Source organism: Ciconia boyciana, chromosome 3 (assembly GCF_034638445.1).
Source record: "Ciconia boyciana chromosome 3, ASM3463844v1, whole genome shotgun sequence".
Taxonomy (NCBI): Eukaryota; Metazoa; Chordata; class Aves; order Ciconiiformes; family Ciconiidae; genus Ciconia; species Ciconia boyciana.
In genome coordinates, this window is record NC_132936.1 from 6,124,278 (window position 1) to 6,148,360 (window position 24,083).

At 40.4% G+C, this 24,083-nt stretch overlaps 1 protein-coding gene across 6 annotated transcripts in view; it reads right to left on the reverse strand.

Moving 5' to 3' along the window:
- Nucleotides 1–1,761: 1,761 nt before the first annotated feature.
- The window catches only part of SUPT3H (SPT3 homolog, SAGA and STAGA complex component), a 286,673-nt gene continuing 264,351 nt past the window's right edge, over nt 1,762–24,083 (reverse strand). For 4 of the 6 annotated variants that reach the window (XM_072858342.1, XM_072858339.1, XM_072858341.1 and 1 more), the window contains exons 12-13: nt 19,517–19,682; nt 1,762–3,568 (exon numbers count right to left, since the gene is read on the reverse strand). In XM_072858342.1, coding sequence (XP_072714443.1) covers nt 19,605–19,682 — 78 coding nt within the window. In that variant the 3' untranslated portion in view covers nt 1,762–3,568; nt 19,517–19,604. Of the gene's footprint in view, nt 3,569–9,522; nt 9,638–19,516; nt 19,683–24,083 lie in introns of those variants that run through there. The other 2 variants (XM_072858338.1, XM_072858337.1) reach the window with 2 other exon arrangements.

A 24,083-nucleotide genomic window follows, 5' to 3' on the forward strand; every position in this document is an offset into this window, starting at 1 on the left:
TTTCGAAATAATTTTTTAAGGCATCTGGCCTTATTTAAACCATCAAATTTACATTCAATTCCTTCAGGGATGGCTCTGTTGCTTTGCGCTGGCTCTGTGCCCTCCGAATAAAGCCCTGGATTTAATGCATGCCACCACCGCACTTCGCCAGCTGCACCGCCGCTCTGTGTAGATATATAGTAGAGGTATAAAAAGCCTGACCCTGGACAAGATGATTCACTTAGGCAAAAAACCCCCCCTGTAACAATCTAAGTTTCAACTAGAGGTTAGACTTGTGACTAATGTCACTATCTATTTATTCTTAAATTATTAGTAGAAGTGTTTATGTACTATGAAACATTCTGTATGAGCTAGACGGGAAGCTGTAAAACATTTTATGAGATCTACACTTGGCTGATGGCAGAACGTTAATACAACGCTAAGGTTTATCTAAATTCAAGAAGTGCCAGAAAACAGGGGTTTTTTTCCCCAGTGAGATCTTCATTTGACAAAGAGAAGGGTACTCTGAAAACCCAGGGCGGGGGGGCAAATTCTGCAAGGTCCTGAGCGTCTCTGGAGAAATATGGAGCACTGTCAGCTTCTCCCGATTTCCAGACAAAGGCAAGAGCCTTTTAAAGGGCTTTATTTTCTCCGAAGAAAGCCTGAGGAAGGACAGGTCAGGAAATGAAATGAAGCCCAATTAGAAATCTGCATCGTGCCTCCCTCACCTCTGACAATTTTCAAGCTGAATTATTATCCCTGTTTTGTGGATGGCTGGACTAAGGAAACCAAAAAAAACCTAGGTAATATAACCACACAGCAAGGCAGACATTGAACTGTGAGAAAATCTCATACTCCTTTAAATGTTATGCAGCCTTATTCCTACTGAAATTGGTTCTGCTTCCCTTCTTCAGGTAACCAATAACATGTTAAATAATCAGCATAACCTGATTCAGGTACTAGAAATCCTTGCTAAGAATCAAAATGATTTGCGAGTTGAAATTACACAAGCACAAAGCTATTTGTACGCAGCCTTTAATTGAATCTCAAACTGATTTTTATACATTTAATAAAGAAAAAAGTTTAAGATAAAACGTGTCGTACCAGTTTAAACAAACATCTCTGCTTCTGCAGCACTTAAAGTGGTGCTAAGACACGCTCCGAATGCAGCACGGGTCTTAGTGGTCTCATTTTTGTTTTAATCAGAGTTAAAGAAAACTCTGAAGATGAGAAAAAAACAATTACTTCCCAAAATAAGAATAACCTGGGTTAGTCCAAGATAGGGAGACATAACCTACCTTGTTTTACTCTAAGTTCAGCTCACTGCCTTATGTAGAGAAGTGAAAGGTTATTATATGGGTTTACTGGGCAAACCCAGATTTTATAAATAATTGCCTGTCAGACTGTTCAAGATAGACAAACATACAGCAGACCAACAAAAACATGATCTGTCATATTTCTGAGAGAAATGTATGTTGAGTCTTCATTCTCTGGGACTTTAAGTAGACCAGTAAAAAATAAGTGCCAGTATTTTTCCTGCTTATGCATATTTTAAAATGTAAAATCTGGGAGAGATACAGCTACGGAAGGAATTTTGATTCCAGTACCCAGCGCCTGAAACGGTTTCTTCTGTCTATATCCCTGCAGATCGAAACCAAATACAATAAATGCTGGTGTCCTTTTAAAAAGTCTGGATGTTTACAGCAAGCATATAATTTTCCATGATTAAGGACGCCAACAAAAATAAGAGCGATGATAAAAAGAAAAGTTTAATCATATATTTCAAGAAGCACAGATGGAACATCAGAAAACTTCCCCCCCTCCCGTTTAATACACTGCATTGTACACATTACTTTTAGTCCTTTACACACAGATTAATTCCAGAAAACAGAAGCGTAAGCAGGTAAAAGAAAAAAGCAATTTATGAATGGCAGTAATATTCGATGTACAAAGTTCACTTTTACAATATTTTGGTTGCAAAGAGAAGTGGCATTTTTCTGTTCATTTAAAATATATATATTTATATTTAAAGTTTTTGCAAGCAGGTCCAGGAAAGCAGGGCAACAAAACCACTTACAAATGGCCACAAGAGCATAGAGTGGGAGTAAAAATTAAGACCTCACATACTAAGCACAAAGGAGGAGGACGGCTGCGCTATATGAAAGTAATATTTTGCTGATCTCCTCTCGATCTCTTGAGTGCTCTGTCTTAATTTGAGGTTTAAGTTAGATTTCAAGCCTGGGCTAAGAACGGCTGAAGCAGACCCCTGGGCCCGTGGGGTACCACAGGGAGACAAGCAGTACATGCCTGTAGATCCTGATGACGGGCTGAAGCACGAGCCCTTTTCTCTGGTCAAGCATCATCGTGGTTAGCTCTATATTTGTACAGTTTTTATGGGAAGAAATGAATGTGTTTGTGAGGCCAGCAAAGGCTGGAGGAGCAGGGGACGGGAAGAAGCACAGAGGGAGGGACTGAGATTTAAAAAATAAATCTGAAAACAAACAACGTGAACTAAAATATAAAAAAGGCAAAAAAAGAGCCCATTTCTTCTTTAACCAAATCCAACAGTAATGCTGCCTTTGTCAACAACAGAGACAACATCTGCTTCCTGCAGCAAACGCTGAGCAAGTACATAACGTTAAGCCTTTGCCTAGAACCACTGAGACAGACACAGTTATTTAAATACTTTAGGATATATTTTTCTGAATAGGGGCCCAATCCAGTGCCAAATCACTGCAAAGGCTTTCCTTGATTTCAGAGAGCGACGGCTCGAGCCCTAGGAGAGGAATGCAGTAAAAATAGAGATGGCAATATTGAGAATTTGGGGCTGACCACTTAGCCTGTCCTTGGGTCTGCAAAAAGACAAGTCTCTAACTGGTAAAGTACAGTTTACCTGAACTTCTCTCTGAATGTCTTTGGATCTGAACTCGCTATTACTCTCATCAAAAAGCCCCTTACTGGATTAAACTGGGTCACACTGCCTGAACACTTAAAAATTATTTGAGAGAAATGAGTGGGAAATAGTGGAAAATAGTGGAAAACAGTTTTTCTTTTTGTAAAAATCACAAGGAAAACCTATCTAACCTTTACATAACCTATCTAAATCTATATAACCCAGCCTATCTCTGGCCTCTTTCTGCCCCATCCTGCTTTACAAAAAAACATCTCTAGGAGAACATACAGACTTCCAAACACTTAAATAAAAATGATATTGCATTGCAGAAAGAGGCTGACAGCAGCAAGTCCCCTGCAAACTTCAGCATTGTCTGATCTGCATTCTTGTCCACCTACACGCTATCCCAAACATCCTGCCATTAATTAGCTAAATGTTCCAGCTAGTAAACAAGAATAACGATTGAGGGGGCTGGAAAAAGAGACAGAGTCAGCCAGCAGATAGTCACAACAAACCAGCCCACTCACTGGTACACGGAGACATTGGAGCTTGTATTTTTTTTCCTTCCATGGAGGGGAAAAGAAAATCACCTTAATATAACACTGCCTTTCCTGTTGCTGCAGCCACATCCACATTAGCAGGCGAGAAAAGTCATCCCGTTTCTGCGGTAGGCACTCTGTCAAAGAAAGAGAAAATCTGTAATGAATTATCACATCAACTTAAACAAGGGAAGAAGGCAGAGAGAAAGGCAAGGCTTTCTTCCTGTTTTGTAGACTGTTCTGGCTGCAATCTAATATTGTGCTTAATCTGAACATTTCTGGTGGGGAAGCTATAAGCAACCACTTTGTCTATTAAAAAATCAGTGTGGTTAACAAGTGGTTAGCGACTCTATTTCAGGAGAGCGAGAGATATGCAAAAATGTAACATCCTATTTTGTTAATTGCCTGCAAAGTACATGAGGCCAAAAATACACTATTATGCTGAAACTGTTTGTCCTTTATAAGCATGTGTTCTCTATTCACTACGCTCAAGAATCATTTCTAACCTATCTTAATAGTCTATAAATTACTGAATAATTACAGTTTGCCAAACCTAATTTATAGTCTGAGTCTAAAGCTATGTAAACAGACACTGGTATAATCCCCACCCCCCAAAACCAACTTAATCTTAAAGACCCTCTGGTCAGTACAGAATAATTGATATCCCATGTATTGTAACCTGGGATCAAGTGTTTCCAATGGTAAAGAAGCACAAGAGTTAAACAGCATTTGAGAAAATAACTGTAAAAGATCCTGTGACACGGTCTCACTAAAATACCTTTCATGCATTTTTAACATCTCTTTCTGAATCAATATAGGAAACTATGCCTTTTTACCCCAGGCACACTGGAAACCCTATATTTTAAGGGGATACTCTCAGTTTAAAAATTTATTGCTTTTTTGTGTGTGATATTAATGATATCTTCAAAAAGGAAAGTAGTTTAAATACTTTTGCTTTATTTGGTTCACCTTCAGCAGTCATTCAGTTTTGAAAATGAAAATGTAGTCATCTACTTCATTACAGTTAGTGCTTCGTCAGATTTATTTTGTACCTCTTAAGTTCAAGCACTTAGGAAGTGCCATATATAACTACCATTTTAGTGGCTCTACCAATTTCCTAATTAATTTCAGCAAGATCAATTTCTCCTCTCTTAAACTAGAATTAGAAGAGTATCATTAAGAGCAAAGGATAACCTCAAACAACTGTGTATATAAATGGCATTTATACGGAACTGTCAGGAAATAGTTTCAAAAACAGCAAGCATGTATTCAGAGAGACAGTTACAGACACTGAATATGCAAAAGGAAATAGGTACAAGATGTTCATTACAGCATCCTTTACATTAACACCACACTTCAATATAGAGATCTAGCAGCATATGGCATTAAAGTCAAAGAGCAGAATATTAGCTCTGGGATATACAGCCAGTCATCAGACATGAGAGTAGCACCGCAAACAACGACGACAAAAAAATCCAAAGACTCTATACCCAAGCATGAAATGCACAAAAACAGACTAGCCAATAATTTTGAAAGGATCCAATATATTCCCACAACCACAAGCAGCAAGTCCAAGGGAGTTTGGATCTGCAGCGTGCCCAAACCATTATGGCTGGCATTTTGAAGTCGATGCAAAAGTAATGTTTTTAGCTCCTTGACCCCGAGATTTTTACAGAGCTTTATAACCCAAGTGACAACCTTTAACACATAAACAAAAAATAGTCAGGGCTATTGTGCAGTTTGCTTGAAGATAAATGAACCCGAGTATAAAGCTGGATCCACATGAAAGAGAAAAGGTTGAATTTTGCGAAAGGAATTTTGGTTGCAAAGCAAAGTTGGGCTTGGCTGGGCTCACCTGGGAAATAATGAAGTTCAACATTTTCCAACATGGGCAATATTATACGGTTAGTTATATCCCTGAAAAGGTCATTTTAGAAGCAAGTTTCAGAGGAGGGAGTATAACACCTTCAGAAAGCTGGACACACCCACCCAGTCTATATTTAGCAATATATTATAACTAGTGTGGCTATAGTTAGGATTGAAAACTATTTCCTACTTAACTCCCTGTTTCACATACTTTAAACTTTCTGAAACATTTGCCCTTGGGCTGAAATTTCCTCTGCTTTAATCTCTGCCTGAAGTTCAATTTCTTTGGAAAGGACCAACAAAATTCCTTAAGCCATTTTGAAGTTCAGCAATAATGAAAACAACACATTTTTCCTTCCCAAGCCAGAGAAAGTGATTCTGATATATGCATATTTTATTATGGAATTTAGCCATAAATTGCAGCATTTTACCCAGAAACGATCTTTACCTTCAACCTCAGCTTAAAGGTAACTGTTTTGAAAATCAGTATTTCAGAGGAGGGAGTCTGATTCATCCCATTCCATAACAAGATAACACTTCGTTCTTCTTTTGATACATTACTAGATAATAAAGGTTAACCTCCGAAATGCTTTTATGCATAGCAAAACTATTTTACAGTCATCATTCTCAGTTATACCATATATCTTTAAGATATATACAGCCCAATTCGTGATACTAAAAGACATATCTTTACATGCCAAGAATGGTGAAGAGAAACGGCAAGATGTTTTTTATAAAACTTGCATGTCTATGTGCCCTCACGAGAGAGAGTGTATGTGTATGTGGCAGTCATCTAATGTGGTTTGATATAATGTAAAGGGTTTGGATGACACTTTTGGGTACTTTATGCCACTTTGGCAGTATCCAATTTTTTTTTTTAAATATGATTATTTGGCTCAGAATTACAGATAGAGGATGATGCAGACTCTTGATGTGGGATTAAAATGGCAAGCCGTAGCTGTATCCATTTTGCTGGATACATCTTGCTATAGCCCAGTGTTGGGAGATAACGTAAGCCCACGGTCCCTCCTGGAGCCCTTTTTGGAAAAGTGTCTACTGCTTCCAAATTTTTTGTGTGCTGTCTCTCAAAATTTACTGTCTACCAGCCTGTGCTTTGATTTTTCCTGCTGGGGGCTGACTCTTTGCCACGGTTGAAGGTCCGTCAGCCTGTTACTGTACCCGCTATGTGCGTGGGTGGTCAAGGGGCCACCTTTTAGACATGGAAAATCATCCAGCTTGGCACAAAATCACACAGTTCGCCTTCCTAGAATGGACTCCATGCTCTGAAAAGTTGATATAACCTCATTTGGCCAATCTAGCTCACACAGAACCTCTTCTTGCTCCTTGCTATCATATGACAAGATTTCTCATCTCCTTCTCTGACCTTGTTAAAGGTGAAAGGACAGATTGCTGCTATCCACAACCAGAGGATAAGCAGACTGGACCAAAGTGAAAGCAGAAACACAACCTTCATCTTGCCCAGTCCACTCTTGGCACATGCTCCCATTTAGGAGAGAGGCACGATGATTTTGCTGCTTACTCCTCTACTTCCCAGTCCTGACCGCAGCCCATCTAGGCACCATGTGAAGAACCTTCTCATGGCTTCTCAAGCATCCTCTATCTGCCTACAGTATAGGAACCCTACCTTGAAAACACTGCTCCTTCAAGTTATCAAAGCACATTGGATTCCGATATAAAGATCTTCTCTGGGAATGCTATCATTATTTAATAAATGAAGGTAGGCTTTTTTTCCTAACAGTCTGAAAGGAGGTACAATGAAACAGAAAAGATGAGCAGTGTTCACTGCTGTCAGTCATCTGAAAGCAAGATCATGTTTCGCCCTTAGTTTGGTGAAAGAAGGGAAAACTAACAGCTGAAAAAAGGCAACCTGGAACAAAAGGCCTTGGTCAAGTAACAACTCCTCAAATTTCATGAAAAATCATCCATTTCCTACTCTCTTTTTTGGTCCCATGTCTCTCCTGTAGTGGTAGCCCGAGGTAGCGCATTACGAAGGCCCACAAAGAACCGCCCCATGAAGAGGGCAGCAAAACTCCTGTCCCCACAGGAGGTCCCATGAAATGAAACAGTTTCCTGAAGAGTTCACAGGACCAATGTAGGGGCAGAAAATAGTGTGTTTATTAACACAAGATATACTGAAGCTGTGATTTACAGAAACAAGTCCCAGCCAAAACTGCAGATGTGAGTACTCTTCAATTAGGTAACACAGCAGATCAGAAAACTAAGACTTCTGAACAGGCACCTTAGTAAAAATAGTTTCTAGTTAACAATTTACACTAGTGCATAATTTCACAGCTGTAGCATGATGAGAAAGAATAATTTTGGCAAGAGAAACAGCTGTGATTTTTTGAGTGGGCTGATGTTTAATTCTTATTTGGGATAAAATCTGGAAAGTCCAGGGTAAAACATCTCCAACGGGCATCGCAGACACCAAAGTTTATTGGGCCAAAACCTCCATGGGTTTAAGTTTGCAGTTCTGCTAAGGTACAATGTCATACCACAGGTCTGTTGTATCACTTAGCAATGATAAATCTTGAATTATAGGTCCTGTAGAAGCAAGTCATAGAACAGCATTTTTAAAACTTGAAGTCTCCCTTTCTTGTTGTCCTCGTGTATGTGTGTGGGCAAGTGGTTTAACTACAATGCATGAAGTGGAATGGCAGACAGAGACATCAAAATCAAAGAGCAAGTCCTGGCTGAACTTCATTAGCAAACATAAATACAAATGGGCACATCTTGTTTGTGACATGCCACGGTCCTTTCCTCCTTTGGTAATTTTACTCTATTCTCTGATATTTGCATAAATGTAAATCGAACCATATGACTTGAACAGGCTTATGATAGGGGAATCATATGCAAAACTTTTTTCATTAAATAGCTCTCTTCATGCAGTCTTACAATGTTACTGTGAAAATCAGGGAGGATTAGATCTCAGACAGTGAAAGCCTTTATTTAAGAACAGTGGAGGGAGCCCTGCCCTTTAAATAAGAGACATTCTTGGATCAGACACTGGCTGGCAGGATGGAAAAAAGGATGTAGCATTGACTTTCATTCCATTCCAAATAACCTGGAACCCATAAAACACAAAGATTCTCTAATTTTAAATCTGCTCCTTTTCTCCCTGTGTCTTCTTTCCATTTTATTTGGGGAATGTTAACTTTGAAATTTCATTAGCCTGCCATAATATCAAACAAGTCATCCTGGACAGATTCATAGCTCTTTGTACATAAAACCATCTATATTAAAACCCCTGTGATTAAAAGGTTACTCCCCTAATTTTTCCCAGCCTGCATAGACATACCACATGCAAACAAGTGTCAGCTTTTTTAGAGATTAAAATAATAATTACTTTAGGAGGCAAAGTATAAGCAGCATTGTTGAAAAAAGAAAATCCATATGTTGTTTAGAATTAGTTGCTTCTGTTTAGGTCTAAATAAATCTGTGTGGATATAAACTCTCCTTATTAAAAGTGCATACATGTTACAAAAGAAATATAATGGATAATTCTCTCTCCAATTTAAAAGAATAGCACTGAAGGCTCCAGTTCTACCAACCCATCTTTAATCAGTAGCCAAAGCACAGATGTCTGATGTTACTCAGAGGGTGAGGAAACGTTTTCTGTATATGATGTCTAGTACGTGGTCAATAATGAATAACAAATCCCAAATATACATCTATGAACACCCAGGTTTAGTAGATTACGAACTCGTACGACGCTCCAGATGATCTGCCCTGCTGTGTTCGTGAAATCTCAGGGATTTCGTTTATGATGGGGCCAGACCGATGTGCTGAATGCATCCATTTATCCATACAGTAACGGTCCCTCTGGAAGCACAACCACATTTGTGCTTAACCTAGCCCCTGAGGAACCACGGCTAGGTGTAAGAAACACAAACGAAACAACTTTATTCCTTGGGTCTGTTCCATGAGTCTTCAGCTACCCAGTGAGACACCAGCGACAGCAGCGGCTTCCACGCCATGAGTACCTGCCCTCCAGGAAGGGGGCCGAGATCACTGGCACACTTTACGCAGGCGACCGCAAACATCAAGCACTTGATAAAAGCACTGCCTCAATAAATCACCCTTCAGCAGCTTGTAACAAAATGCTTTCCAGCAAAGTCAGTTCTGGGCTTTGGTTTACCTTTTATCTGCCAGCGGTGCAAACTTTCTCAATAATCGCATAAAACCATGTTGCTGTGTCCAGGAACAGGAATATATCCAGGGTCTATCATCCAAGTCTGTTAAAGAACATAGTCCAGATCTCAACTACCGAACTTTTTTATTATTGCTCTCTGCTACTGGGAATAACGACATTCCCAAGGCTGATGGAAACGTAGGATCTCTGAAAAACAAGGACCAAACGTATTTCTCAGACACCTCGTGCAATACCACCAGCGGAAGGAAAACAAAATGTAGGGCTTGTACTGTGTCCCTCAGCTCATTTGGCCAAATTCACGATGCTGCAGTTAACTAGCAAACGCTGTTCGCAGGCCTGGGCTGATATTATAAGAAAAACAAGGGAAAAGGATCATGGCTTCTGTTGCAGCAAGAACTGGGGTGTGGGAGTGGGGTACCAACGTCTGCCAAAAGAAAAAAAGAACAAAATTGGTAGGGAGAGAGAGATCATTTTAAATTTCTCAGAGGGTACTGTAAACAGTGGAGAAAGAAGGAAAAAATGAAACCATAAAACAATACTTGGCAGCCAGCTTTGCAAAACAAACATATTTTCGCAAAGTTCTTCCCATCACTGCCACCAACTTTAATAGGCTTTATTTGTCTGAGAGCAAGAAACCCTTTTTAATTGTCAGAGAAAAAGCGATGCTGCTTAGCACACTGATAGAAATTCCTCTTCTGAGCCCTACTTCATGCTCATGCTGCTCTCGGTTCACAGTCAGAGAGAGGAATTCCTTCCCCCAGGCTGCAAAACCTGTAGCTGGGCTCCATCGCCACCCTTCCCTGGACCAAGGGAGCAGGCTGCTTCTCCTGCAGAGCAAGCTGAAATCCAGCAAGTTATTATTGCCCCGGGTCTAATGGCCCACACCTGTCTACTCACGGTATGCTACTGGCAAAGCACACGGCAGGTCTCCACGAGGCACCAGACCTTGAAGAACACGACCTGTTGGACCCCAGTGTAATTGGGAAAGCTTAATCCCCCCCCGCAATGGAAATGCAGTGCTTCCCGAGTATCCGCAATCTCCTCGTGAGCATCGCAATTAGTTCGTTAATAATTTTACCGCCTTAAGTCAAACTGGTCAAAACACTTTGAGTTGCTCGGACGCCAACGTCTCTTCTGATGTGTCTCAACTTGCTGCTTTAGCTGTACGGCAGCAATAATGCCTGTGGGCAACTTTATGATGTCTGAGAATGAAGTTAAAGCTAGGAGCCTTGAGACGTACAAAGAAAAGATTTTAGGTATGGTTAGATACTGAAACCTCTGGTTTATGACTCAGGGCACTGCACAGTCACAGCACTCCTATGCGAAAATATACCACTAATAATAAAAACTCCTTCAACCTGAGAGTAATTCAGCATGAAATAACCTGGATGGCTCCCTCTCTCCAAGGACGACTTTTCTTGTCTTTTTGAGGTTTCCTACTGCTGTAGAGGCTCAGGTTTTTTTTCCGTAGGAAGTGACAGAAGCGGTTAAATTCCCCCTCCAGGTCACTACTGCTCACAAGCTCAACATATGATTTTTAGTGAATTTATTTGGAAACAATATGGTGTGGTACAGTCGTCCGAGTACAAGGGCAGGAGCCAGGGCTGGGCTCTGCTCCCAGCTCTGACACTGACTTGCTGTGTGGCCTCAGACAAACCACTTAATGTCTCTGTGTTTCAATTTCCCCTGCCTTTGAAACAGAAATACTATCACTCACTGAAAACCTTTTTTGAGGATTGCTTGATTACAGAGCTAATACACAATGTTTTGAAAACACTGTATGCTATTCCATAATTATTATTTTCATTACATTATATCTTCCATTGTAATGGCTAAAATACCAGATGTACAGAAATGGATGCCGAAACTAGCAGTTATTGGATAGGAGGAGCGGGTATTACTTTGAAATAAATTAAATTATTTGGGCAAAACAAGACAGTTCACCTACATTCTTTTCTTGAAACTGTTGAAATTGCAATGAAAAGGAGCATCTAGTGACATTTTACAACATACTTCTCTTCCCCCACCCCCTGAAAACATCCTGTGAATGCTCCCTGCAGAGGACATAGCATCTCTGTTCCCCCTTTGCATTTCACCGGGGAAATGAGAACCCAACCAACAACGCAGGGCAGAGAGTCAGGCTGTAAACAGAGGAATTTTCTCAGGCTCCGAGGCCCTTTGCTGGTGGCGGCATTCGGGTGCGGCCACTTCTAGCCGTGCTCCTTACTGACTGATGCACTCTGTCTGCAGCGGGGTGCCGGCTCACCGGAGCGGTGGGAGGTAAGAGGAATTAAGGTAACGCATCAGTGGTTGCCAGTGGAGGAGATGGGAAGGGGAAAAAAGAAAAAAAAAAAAAAAAAAAAAAAAGGCAAAAGAAATATACTATTTCAATCAAAGTCTGAAATTTGTAGAAGTGGTTTTGGTCTCAATATAGAAAAAATATTTATCCAAGAAACTCCTACTCGGGTGCGAACATCCTACTTCTAGTGGGATTTTGTTTGGCAAAGTGCTGTGAAAGAGTGGAAGCTAATACAGAGCATGTCTATAAACAAATATATTTATTTAGTACAGATTGACACATTCACTAGAGTATTTCAGTGATTACACGTGTAAAACTATTTCCTATAGTGGTTTCCTTTTGTGATTCTGCTAATTTATTCAATCCACCCCATTTTCATGCATTGAATGTTATGAGCCATTTCAGCCACCCAGACTGAAATGCGCGTTTGGAGACTACATGCCTGTTTTTTCATTTCATCATCTACACATAATTATTCGGCGATATTAGGAATTCGAGCTCAAATGGAAGCCAACCAACAGTTTAATAGCTTAAAAATCATACAAAATGAAGTCTGCCCTGAGGTTAATGAATAAGAGCCAAATCTTGAGGCTCTTGCTCAGTTTTTACTCACTCCTTATTCAGGCAAAAGTTGAATCAATTGTAGTTGGACTGATTAAAACCAGAAGAACATATATTTGGACCTTTCTCTCAGGTAAAACTGAATAAATTACCTAGGATTAGGCTGCAGAATGGCATCCAATCGATCTTTCACATGTATTTCTGCAACACGCTGGAGAAAAAATCCAAGTGCTGAGGCAGTTTAACCAGTTAAAACAATACTGTAGCGGCAGAATAAATTATTATACACTACCATGTTTTATGACATTTATATTAGAAATAGCCCCGAATCAAAATACGTTTTCTGGTGCCTCCTGAACTTCTGAAGACCAGGATCAAATCCAAACTTAAAAAATGGTCCACGAAGTATGAAAGCCAAATGCCCTTATCCTTCAAAACAAAGCTTCATCCCTAATTTGAACTGAACCCAGGCATATATTGATACAGTTATTTGATTTTTGATGACGGGAAGCACTTATAATTTAGGGAATCAGAGGTTATTCTTTAATTATATGCAAGCTCTCCTACTCCTTATGCAAAGAATGCAATGTGCCTGTAAGAAATATAAAGCAGAGCAGCTAATTCCTTTGAACAGTTAACACTTCACTTGTAATTAGTGATAATCACAGGAAGATGCTCCTCCCTTAAATAACAATCCATTTTAGTATTAGCCAGCCATGTCAAAGTAATGACACATTTATCCCATTCAAGCAAGACCTAAAGATGAGGATGTGGAAAAGAAAGCAGTATGAAGAACAGATTTCTGCAGTATACGCAAAGTGAGTACGAGAAGGAAAAAATTTGATAACAGGAATGATCCGGTCATCTGTGAACAATACTCGATCCCCTGACTTGGTCTGTGTGATAGTGGCCCTGCTCACTACCTCCTGACAGCCTGCAATTAGGATCTCAACCCTGAAATATGCCGAGCATATGAAGAGCTCGACTGTGGGTGGCTTCAGTTGTAAAGGAGCAAGTGGGGACACGTAAAGAGGGCAGTCTCCTAATCCCCACGCATGCTGCAGGGACTGGTCCTGCTGCCCCAGGACCTGGGTCTCTTCCCAGCAGTTCCTACCAGCAGCTACCTGCAGGACAGACAGACTCCTTCATGTATTTAGACGGTGGTCTAACAAGCATTAACAGCGCTAATGGCACATTGGCCAGCATGTAAAGATGGCTCAAAGCCTTGCAGGCTCCTGCGGATGGCAGCCTGTGCCGAAAAGAGCCCCTGCTGCACCTTCAAAGAGCTTCAGGCAAGTTATGAGCTGCAAGGATGTACCAAGAAACACAGGATCCCAAGGAAGGCCAGGCTTTTTTTTACATTATATTTTTAAAATGACATTATATCCACATTCATATGTTGGAAAAGCTGGTTCACAAGGCAAGATGGACTTCTAGTCTCTCTAACGTGGGGCTCAAGTTATCTATAATCTTTCCAAATGTCTTTCTGTCTGTCTATTCCTTACCTGCCTGACATCTTGGCAACATGGGCCATCCCAGTGACACCGGATAGCTGCTGAGAATAGCAGAATTCCTAAATGTCCTTCCTAGAATTGACTAAAAATTCCTTTCGGTCGTTTCTGATTGATCAGTCTGTGGAGGGGGTAATAATATTTACTTAGTGAAGAAAATGAAATAACTAGGTGGACTCTGAACTTTCATACCATACTCCCTCTCCATAGACCCACCTATACACATTACTCGCTATGGCACACTTTACTTACATGAAACTTATTTTGAAATGCTAGGACAGACCAATGCCATTAACAATATCTCGGCAGTCTGACCCATCGCATCAAACTCTCTCTTCTTCAGTACCGCATCTCATCTTTTTCTTTTGTATCCAGTTGTACAGAAGACATATATTTATATGCACATCTATAAAACTGATACCTGTCTGAAAACAAACTGGCCAGGCCATGAGATTCTTCTGGCTGATTGCCATTGTTCAGTCATTAAATATAGGCTTATGAATAGGGAGATGGATTACCCGCTTGCAACTCCATCAAGGGCTTTTCATGATATCGCAGCCCATATTTTTTTAATAACATTGAGGAATATTTAAATCCTGTATGGAAGTTTTTTCATAAGTACTCCTTTGATGTTAGAACATTTTGATTTGTGTGCATGCTGACACCAGAACAGCTCGATTACTGCATGTTCATTTATCAAAGAGTGCGGGGTCGATCCCGTTCGGATGCGCAATTATTGCATCAAATACATAACATGCGCTAATCGTGCTGACAGCAACGCCCCCACTTCCGATGGCTGGAAATACAAGAACAGTAAATAATTACTGTAAATGAATAGTTAGGTCTCATTAAATGTTATTGTTACTAAAGCAATAAAAGAGTTTATATTAAAAAAAAGCAGAAAGGTGGTAGGGGACTTACTGAGCCCCAAACCTAGAACACATTGCAGTTCCTGGTCTTAAAGCTAATGGGACCCAGTGGATCCGGACTTCAGCAAAGAGAGAGTGTGTTGTCTCAGTCCCATGATTTATTGTAATGGTGTAACTCCCTTTTTCTTTGTTTCTCCTCTTCCCCCCAGCAGAATGGCTGTTGGTAAGATGGGAATGTCAAATCCAGGTTTTCGGCTCTCCAGTAGCTCTGAATTTCCTGGCTTTTGTGGACTGAAATCAGACCCTTAATGTCGCTCATGTGCATTTTGTTTTGGGTAATTGACATTAATTTTTAGGTTGCATCACCGACATCAATCAGCGCTGTTCTCAGAGGACTAGAGTTAAGGGGCCACAATACAAGGGCATGATATTGTTTCTTTTGTTTTATTTTTGGAGCACTTTGACTACTCTATACTTTTCCAGTTGATGTTGCATTCTTTTTGTGTGAGACAGTGTAAAACATTACTGCCTGTCTTGTTTAAAAGAATACTTTGGTATTATGGTAAACGGCTCTAGAGGCTGGGACAGTAAACCCTGGTAAAAATTCAAGTTGATACCTTTTGTCTATGTAACACTTTGAAGAAACTATGAAACAGCAACACATTTCTTTAGAGAGCGCTATGTTGCCCGTTACAGATGTTTTCCATATGGTAAGTGGAAGGTCGGCCCCTTCCCCCTCCACTCATCAGTGTTCTCACATCGTAGAAGGCATCTACAAAGACAACACGGCTGTAAATGATATTGCACAGAAGCCTCCATCAGCACGTACTGTAAATGAACAAGCTGATTTTCATTGTACAGGGCAGGAATACGCACCACTGTAGCCCATTTATGGTGAGGATTTTGACTCTTCCGCTTCCCATTTTACCAGTGTACTGCACAAATACTCCGGGGTAAGTGGTCAAGAGAAGCCAGACTAGGCTTCACAAGATAAGATGGTGAAATGTAAGAAATAGATTAAATTAGTAGAGATTACTGCAGATTATCATGCTGCATCAGCTGGTGGGTTCAACACCTTCTCCCTCAAATCCTTATGGGTGGGAAGGAAAATTCTCACACAAGACCATGATTTTAAGGGGAGAAGCATCTGAGGCACCTCAATGGGGATAAGACCTATTTTTTAGCCATTGGTACATAGTCACAGACACAGGATCGCAGGTACACCTTTATAACAGATAGCTTTTGGGTGAAGAATTGATCTGTTGCCCCATATTTTGTGTTGCTCCTACCAACAGGCAATAACAGCTATAATGAAAATGGACTTAGAAGCACAGCTGGACTTTTAGGAGAGCAGAGTTGTATTTCCAAATGTTCAGCACCTGCAATGGGAATCATGCCTTCAAAAGATCTTAGAGCTCCAAAGCACCCTTTTGTCATGCTTAGAGTCTGGTTCAAAAGACTTCATCACCCTGGGTGTACTCAGGATGTTTTGTCCTTTCATAAATCCCGATACTTTTTTTGGATGCCGGAGCTATTCTAACACTTGAGTCTTGAATGCAGGTGTGACTTTCTAAAAGTTCAGCGTGCAACGGAGGCATTTCCTCATCTCAACCACTCCTTTCCCCAAACACGTAATTACCTTATCTCAAAAGCTGTAAACTTCAGAATATAAAAGAACCCAAACAAACATGGAATTTGTGTTAAAAAAAAACCACAATCCTTTTTGCCTGTTCCCCTATGCTTTTGGTTTTAGACAAGGCATGGAACCATCTATGTTAACCTATATTTAATTTGTAACTGGACTGTTATGTTTCTTCATGCTAGCCAATATTTGTAACATACACAGAGACTAGTTTGCATATTTTGCCATTAGTTATTATGTATTATTGCATAATAGTAACATAATCTCTAATGTTTCTACAAAATAAATTCTAATGTTGAGATTTTGAAAGCCAGCTAGTGATCTTAGCTATTTCACTCCTGGTCATTTCACCAGGAGCTATGTGGCTAAAACTTTAAGTAGGCTCAGAAATAAACCTTAAATTATATCTACTTCAACTTTTCTTCTTTCTTCTCTGCTTTTTCATTCTTATTTCCTTCTCAGTTTTCTAAAATGTGCACCACCATTGACTCATCTCTTAGAATCTACAAGATATTCCCAATAACCTGAAAACTTTTCATTTTCTTCTTTCAACATATTTTCCTGTTCACCTTTTTCTGTTCCTCATGACAGCATTTTTTTCTAATTCTTCATTACCAGCTCTATTCTCTTTAACCTTAATTAAATCTTTGCTTCTATTTATCTCTGTCTTTGCCCTTCAGTTCAGCTTATCCACTCCCTGCTTCCCAGCCCGCCCTCCCATCTATCCGTAAGTCAGCACTCTCACTCACTTTTGCCCAGCATCTCTCTCTTCTGCTGTTTTTCTTTCCAACCTTATTTCTGCAGGTCCTTGTCTCTTACTGACATCATCTCCTCTGTAAAGAAGTGAAGGGCTTCTCTGTCTTGATATAATTCCATTCAAAACTTACTTCATCCTCTCCCAGCCAGCTTTTGGCTCTACAAGTGTATTAGCAGTCGTTGCAGAAACTATAGATAACTGGATCTACTGCTTATGATAGTTGTAGGACAGAAGAGATCTGGCAATACGAAAGGGGGCACTGGGCATGCGAGAGAAATTCAGTGTTTGTGTATAGGAGCAGGAGGACCATAAATGCCAATTTGGAGTAGCCAGCAGCTGGCATCCAGGGCGCAGAGCCCTCAAAAGCTTGAGGGAGTTTTCCGTACTTCCCACAAGCTTAAGTTCAATCTTGGATATTAAATATAAATGAAGCATGCAGATTTCTTTTTTTTGGCTGTAATTATTCAGTTTGCTTAAGGAAAAGAAAGCAAGAGGGAGAGGAAAAAAAAAAAAAGGGCACACGCCACCTTCGTGTCAAAGAGAAGCATGCTTGTGCCTAGTCCATTGAGGAAATTGCTCAAAGACACTTCACCTCTGTGGAAATATTCCCCCTGTGAAAGGCTGGGCCTTCTGCCCCAGAAATGGTGGCTCCTAGGTTTGCCCTGCTCTGAGACTGGATGAACTCACAAGCTGTCATTTCTAGCAAGCTTCTCTTTTTCCTTGATAAATTGGTGTCACTTAATTGCTGTAATATTTCCTCCCTTTGTCTTTAGCTGGGCATGAGTCAACTGAAAATGCATGACTAAGTCTCACATAGCTCTTAGCAAACGCAGAGACATTGTGGAGCAGAGTGTGTGTTGGGGTGATAGTTATTCCTCAAGGGGAGCTGCTGATGGGGTGAACCATTGATCCGGGCCCTCTGTAGGGGCACGAAATTCATCCATCCCCAAGGAAACAACCCTTTTTTGCTATGTTACGTGTAGTACTTATGACAGGTGTTACACAGAACAAAACTGGGGACAACAAAATCTAAGCATGTCCACACTGCACAGCAACACATCTTAGTCCTGATCTGGAAGAGAACATAGCAAAGACGGCTGCTGATTCAGCTTTGGCTTTTGAAGTGACCGGCCAGGGTGCCAAATGGGGTGGCGTTTTTGTCTTGTGGGCAAATTTTAATCAGGCACCAGGCAGAGTCAACCAACTAATTACTCACAGGCCACTCGCCCAGCATGAAAAGGGAACAATTTTCAATCTTTGACAGATTGGATTTGAACAGGCAACAGAAGTGAAAGCATCTATTGTCCATTATCCAGTCCAGCCCCGAGACTTCCAATTTCTCAGTTACCATGTAGCCTGCTCAGAAAAGGTTTGTCAAGCAACAGCCTCTCTAAACAAATTACATCAAAATTCCTTACACTATGCCACATATTCAACTTGCCTTTCCAAAAAGAGCCACATAATAAGTTTCTAACAAGGACACTGGTTATTAAAGCACTTCAGATTTTCTAGGTCAAAGAGGTGAAAGGCAAAGTCAAAATAACTGAAATAAAATATTCTGTGAATCATGTGTGTTTACTTACAAATACCAAAATGCGAGATATGAAGAGACCTGCTGCTATACTAACCAACATTCAGTTAATCATTTGAATTACCATCTTCTTGATGAAAGCAAGATTTAAGGTGCCAGAGCTGGCTTTTGGAAATACCCAAACAGTTCAAAACCAAACAGAGCTTAGTAGAAGCTGGATCCTTCTTTCTTTTCCGACTCCTTCCTCCAAAATGTATAAGACAGATGCGGCAAAGAAACACACTGGTAATGCATGTTGTTCCTTTTTGTACAATTAAAGGCCAAAAGTAGATACCCTTTTTCACACATACGTTTGCTTAGGTAACCCAGGGGTCTAAACTGAGAAGTGTAAAATTTCTTAATGCATTTACAACGAGGAAATTTTTTAAAACTGCCAGCTGTATCTCCTACTTCCTAGAAACATTAAGAACTGAGATTTCTGGAAAGAACGTTGTATCTTTTCAGTATACTTTGAGACATGCTTTTTCACAGTGCTGCATCTTTATATTAGTAGATAGGAAGAGAAAAAAACCATATTTTTGCTGCAGTTTTCTTCTTTAGGAGACACCCTTTATTTTTCTACTTCTCAACTGTGTTCAAACCCATACTTGCTGTGAAGACTAGAGCAGTTGATCAATTTTTCAAGGAATATGCTTTGTCAAGGATACAATTAAAAACATCTCCCATTTCCTAATTTTCCAAGTTTTTATCTGTAATGATGATTTTGCAGTGGTTGAGTGAAACTCATTGAGAACGAATGTGTACTTCGTTAAGAAAACGCTGATTTAAAGAAAAAAGAGAAAAAAGAAGAGTCAGATTGAGGGTCTAAAATGGGTGCAAAGGAGCTGCAACCTACCTTCTAATATGGGGCATGGACCAGCCCAGTACAAGTGAAGCAGAGAAGTGAGAAGGAAGTGGCTAAGAGCGGCAGTGGATGTTCTCGTTCAGCAAAGACTCGGAGCAGTCTCTGTTGGTGGGCTCCACCGACCCCCAGATGTAATCCTGCCCCCACCCCACACTTCCTGGCAAAAAAAAAAAAAAAGAAAACAGTTGGGGTGGGCTGTGGTACCACTTGCCTTCCTTCTGGGTGAATCCAGAGGAGGAAGGGATCAGGATAAATTATAGGTCCCTGCAAAAGCTCTGTGTGTTTATGATCATGCCATCTGGAAACAGTGATAACTGCACTATTAATGGAGGCATTACTACAGAAGATCTGCCGTGTCTATTAAAACCAGCCACGCTGTGTGCTGGCTTATGATACATGTTTGCTCTAATTTCCTCCCTGACATTTCATTCCTAAAGCTGTCAATAACCTGTTAACCTTCCTAGCACTGAAACTCTAAAACAAAGTCCTATTTCAGCTCTGATTTTGAATCTGAATTGTGATAAGCAATACCAAAGGCTAAGTTTACAATACACAGTTGCCCTAATCTAAATCATGCTATAGGTGGCGGGGTTTTTTCCTTCCTTACACAAAGCTCTTTGCATCATAAACCAGGATACAACAATGTGAAATCCCAAAATTAATTTCTTAATTTGATGGCAGAATAGCAAATGGTCTTTACTGGTAACTGACAGCTTGCTCCTGAAGTTTTCAATGGCCAGAAGTGTCCTGTAATCAGGGGAATTGCTCACATTCATACAGTTTAAAGCCAGAAGGGAAAATTAGATCATCTGGTCTGACCTCCTGTGTACCACAGACCACAGAATTTCAGCCAGTTGCCCCTATTTTGGGCCAGTAACCAGTTTAACAAAAGCATATTTTCCAGAAATTCATTTGACCTCCATTTGGAGTCATCAAGAACTAGACAATGCAGAACTTCACTTGGTAGTTTGTTCCACTGTTAATTTCCTTGTGCCTTATTTCTAACTTGAATCTCTCTTGTATTACTTTTCTACATAAATACAAGTTATAAGAACAGCAATTGTGACTGTCTCCACAATAACGGTAACATTAATGTGAAAAGAACATGTCCAGTCGGGATGTTAAGAAGCCTTTTGGCCACATGCACAGAAATATTTAAGCACCGGCTGATCCAGATAAGCCCATTATTGGATTTACTGAGATGTCTGACTCAGGTACAAAAGGCTACATCTATGGAAGCATTTTAGTTTGGATCAGGGGTGCGGTTTTGAAACAAATCTCCCATTCATCCCCACTTACTGCACATCAGTTTGCACCGTGGCATGATTTCAGAGCATACTAACTGGACTCTTTTTGGATAAAACCAAATCAAAAGATGCACTCCAACCACTAACAGGCATTCAGTCAACGGGGCCAGTCTAGACCTAGTGCTAAAGTGAAAGTAAACCCCACTGAAATGCTCCTCGTGTGCATGTTGGGTCAGCACCAACCATTTGTCTTCTACACATCTGCTCCTATTTGTGCTACTTGCAAAGCAGTCACAGCCTAATTCCCCCTGACTTTAAAGAACCTTGTGCCAGCAGCAGAGAACAGAAAATAAAGATTTAGCAAATCATTTCAGGAGAACAGTAACTGGAGGAATTAATTCAGTTGAACAATAGCTGGGTATTAATCCATAATCTGAAGAACAATGGCAGTGATCAGAAGGTAATACAGCTAACAGAGCTCCTTTTTTCAGTGGTATCCTTACGTTTAGGAAATAACAAATATTGTAAACTAATTCACCTGGCTCATCCTGAAAAGACCAAGTCAGAAACAAAGGGCTTCTAGGAGAACTGCCAGGGAAAGATATGGGGAGACACTGACACGGAAAAAGGACAACAAATCTGACCTAATAAATAACAGAATTCAAGATTCAGAAATGGCTATTCCACAAAATTTTAGAGACAATTAGGATAGTTGGTTTAATTCTTTGTTTCCAGTCAATGACATTCAATATACTGTCCAAGGGAAGAAGAATAGGCACACATCTTCAGAACTTGCATCCATTTACCCAGTCCAGAGATACAGGTCAATTAAGCATTTTATGCTAAAGAAGACTTAAAATGAGACAAGCAATTCCATACAAGACCACTTAAGAAAGTTGGTTTTGGTGGCTGCCAGACCAGCAGTGCCATTCTCAGAAAAAAGCGTTTCTACGTGGAACAGAATCTACCAAGAAATGAGGAAAGAGCAGCAAGAAGATGGCTAGATCAATGGTCACTTCAAAATATTTTTTATTTTTGTTGAGGAAACTTCCTGGAGAGTATAAAGGTCAGTGCATGGGTGATCATGGCAAACCAAGATTTATTACAGAGATCTTTAGGGAAGTGACTGACACAGCAGAAGTAAGAACTATTTCAGTCTTAGTTCATCATGTTTTTCTCCATCTTTCAAATCATATCTCCTGTGAGTATTCATTTCCAGGAGTTGAAATGCAGAAGAGCTATCAGATTTGCCGTATCACAGAATCACAGAATCATATAGGTTGGAAAAGACCTTTAAGATCATCGAGTCCAACCGTTAACCTAACACTACCAAGTCCACCACTAAACCACGTCCCTAAGCACCTCATCCAAACGTCTTTTAAATAGCTCCAGGGATGGCAACTCAACCACTTCCCTGGGCAGCCTGTTCCAATGCTTGATAACCCTTTCAGTGAAGTAAAATTTCCCAATATCCAGTATAAACCTCCCCTGGCGCAACTTGAGGCCATTTCCTCTCATCCTATCACTTGTTACCTGGGAGAAGAGACCGACCCCCACCTCACTACCACCTCCTTTCAGGTAGTTGTAGAGAGCGATAAGGTCTCCCCTCAGCCTCCTTTTCTCCAGGCTCAACAACGCCAGTTCCCTCAGCCGCTCCTCATCAGACTTGTGCTCCAGACCCTTCACCAGCTTCGTTGCCCTTCTCTGGACACGCTCCAGCCCCTCAATGTCTCTCTCGTAGTGAGGGGCCCAAAACTGAACACAGTATTCGAGGTGCGGCCTCACCAGTGCCGAGTACAGGGTATGACTTCTGCATCACAATTCCTAATTATCCCATCTTGTCAGAACACAATAGTAGCATATAACTTTTATAAAGGGAAAAACAGTCACTAGAAATTTCAGCAGGCACTTTCAGAAGAGTACAAACCTCTCTTTGGTGTTTTCATAAAAAAAAAAAATATTCTCCTCTTTTTGCTTCTAATATTTTCAGCTTTCCAAGGGACTGATTTATTTTTTGTTTTATTTTTGTGATTTCTCCTTTCTGGGATGAAGAACTAAAGTACTGAAATACTACAAAAACAATGAAAGTATTTGTTCCAACCAGGGCCAAGTACCAACATAAAACACACAAAAGCTTTGCTCTTACCCTCCCAGCAAAGGTCTGTCAATCCAGAAATCTGAAATACAATGCAGAAAGGAGCAGACAGAGTTCATGCTGATCTAATCAATGACTTCTTGGGATGTCCAAGACTGGAAATAGGTGCTAATTTAAAATGAGATTTTAGGTGTTGGCTTGTTTGGGAAAGTAACGAATATCTACAAGAACTTTTCAAAAGAGAAACTTGGTCTTTGAATTCCAGATGCTACTGAAAGAAAAAAGAAATTCCCAACAAAAGGGGGAATCTGAAAAGAATAACAAGGTGATTTTGAAAACCTTGTAAAGTTCTGAGAAGTCTCTTTGGTCTTTGACTCTTTGGCTGGTGATGCTGGATATATGCAAACAGTAATCAGTTCCAGGCCTGCAGTAGCAGTGCTCACTCATAATAGAATAAAATTATAGCTTACATAGGAACTCAGAATTGAGAAAATCTCTGACTATTTGGCAAAGGAAAGTATCAGGAAAGCAGAGGGGTGGAGAGGGAAAGGTTGTAAGGAATAAGAAAAGAAAATTATACTGTTCAGAGAAAGTACACAACATAGGAGAGAAGAGGGGCAGAAGGACAGCAACAGCAAAAGGATCACAAAGCACGCTCAAGAATAAACGGACATGGCACAAGTCAAAGAACTTGACAACGGGTATGTTCAAAGAACCTGGTCCATATATCATTATCTGTGGAGAAATGTCCTTGCCACTGCAGTTAGGTTTCACCAGCATATCAAAGCATTCCCTGATGGACTGGCACATGTACATGACAGTCTTCAAAATGAAATTCAATAGAGTCCTGTCCCCACTGGAAACCTCACCTTCTTACCCCGTCCCTGCTAATGTAACCAGTTGGGCCTGGAAAGATGCCATATGTGATCATCTCCTGTATTACAGCTTTCTTTGTCGATGCTGGAAATGAAACCTCAGGCATGATAATACCAAGAGTTAACACACACCAGCACTGCTATGCCAGCTCAAACCAGTTACATTTTTCTGACTCTGTGGTGGTTTTGAGTTTTCCTTCTCTCCTTCCCCCTCCTCTGATCAAGGACACACATGGCTACCCAAAAGCAGCAAAGCCTTTCTACCAAAATTACTCTCCTTTAGTAACAAGACCGCAAAAGACTGAAACACACAACAGTGTCTGCCACCACCCTATTCTAGT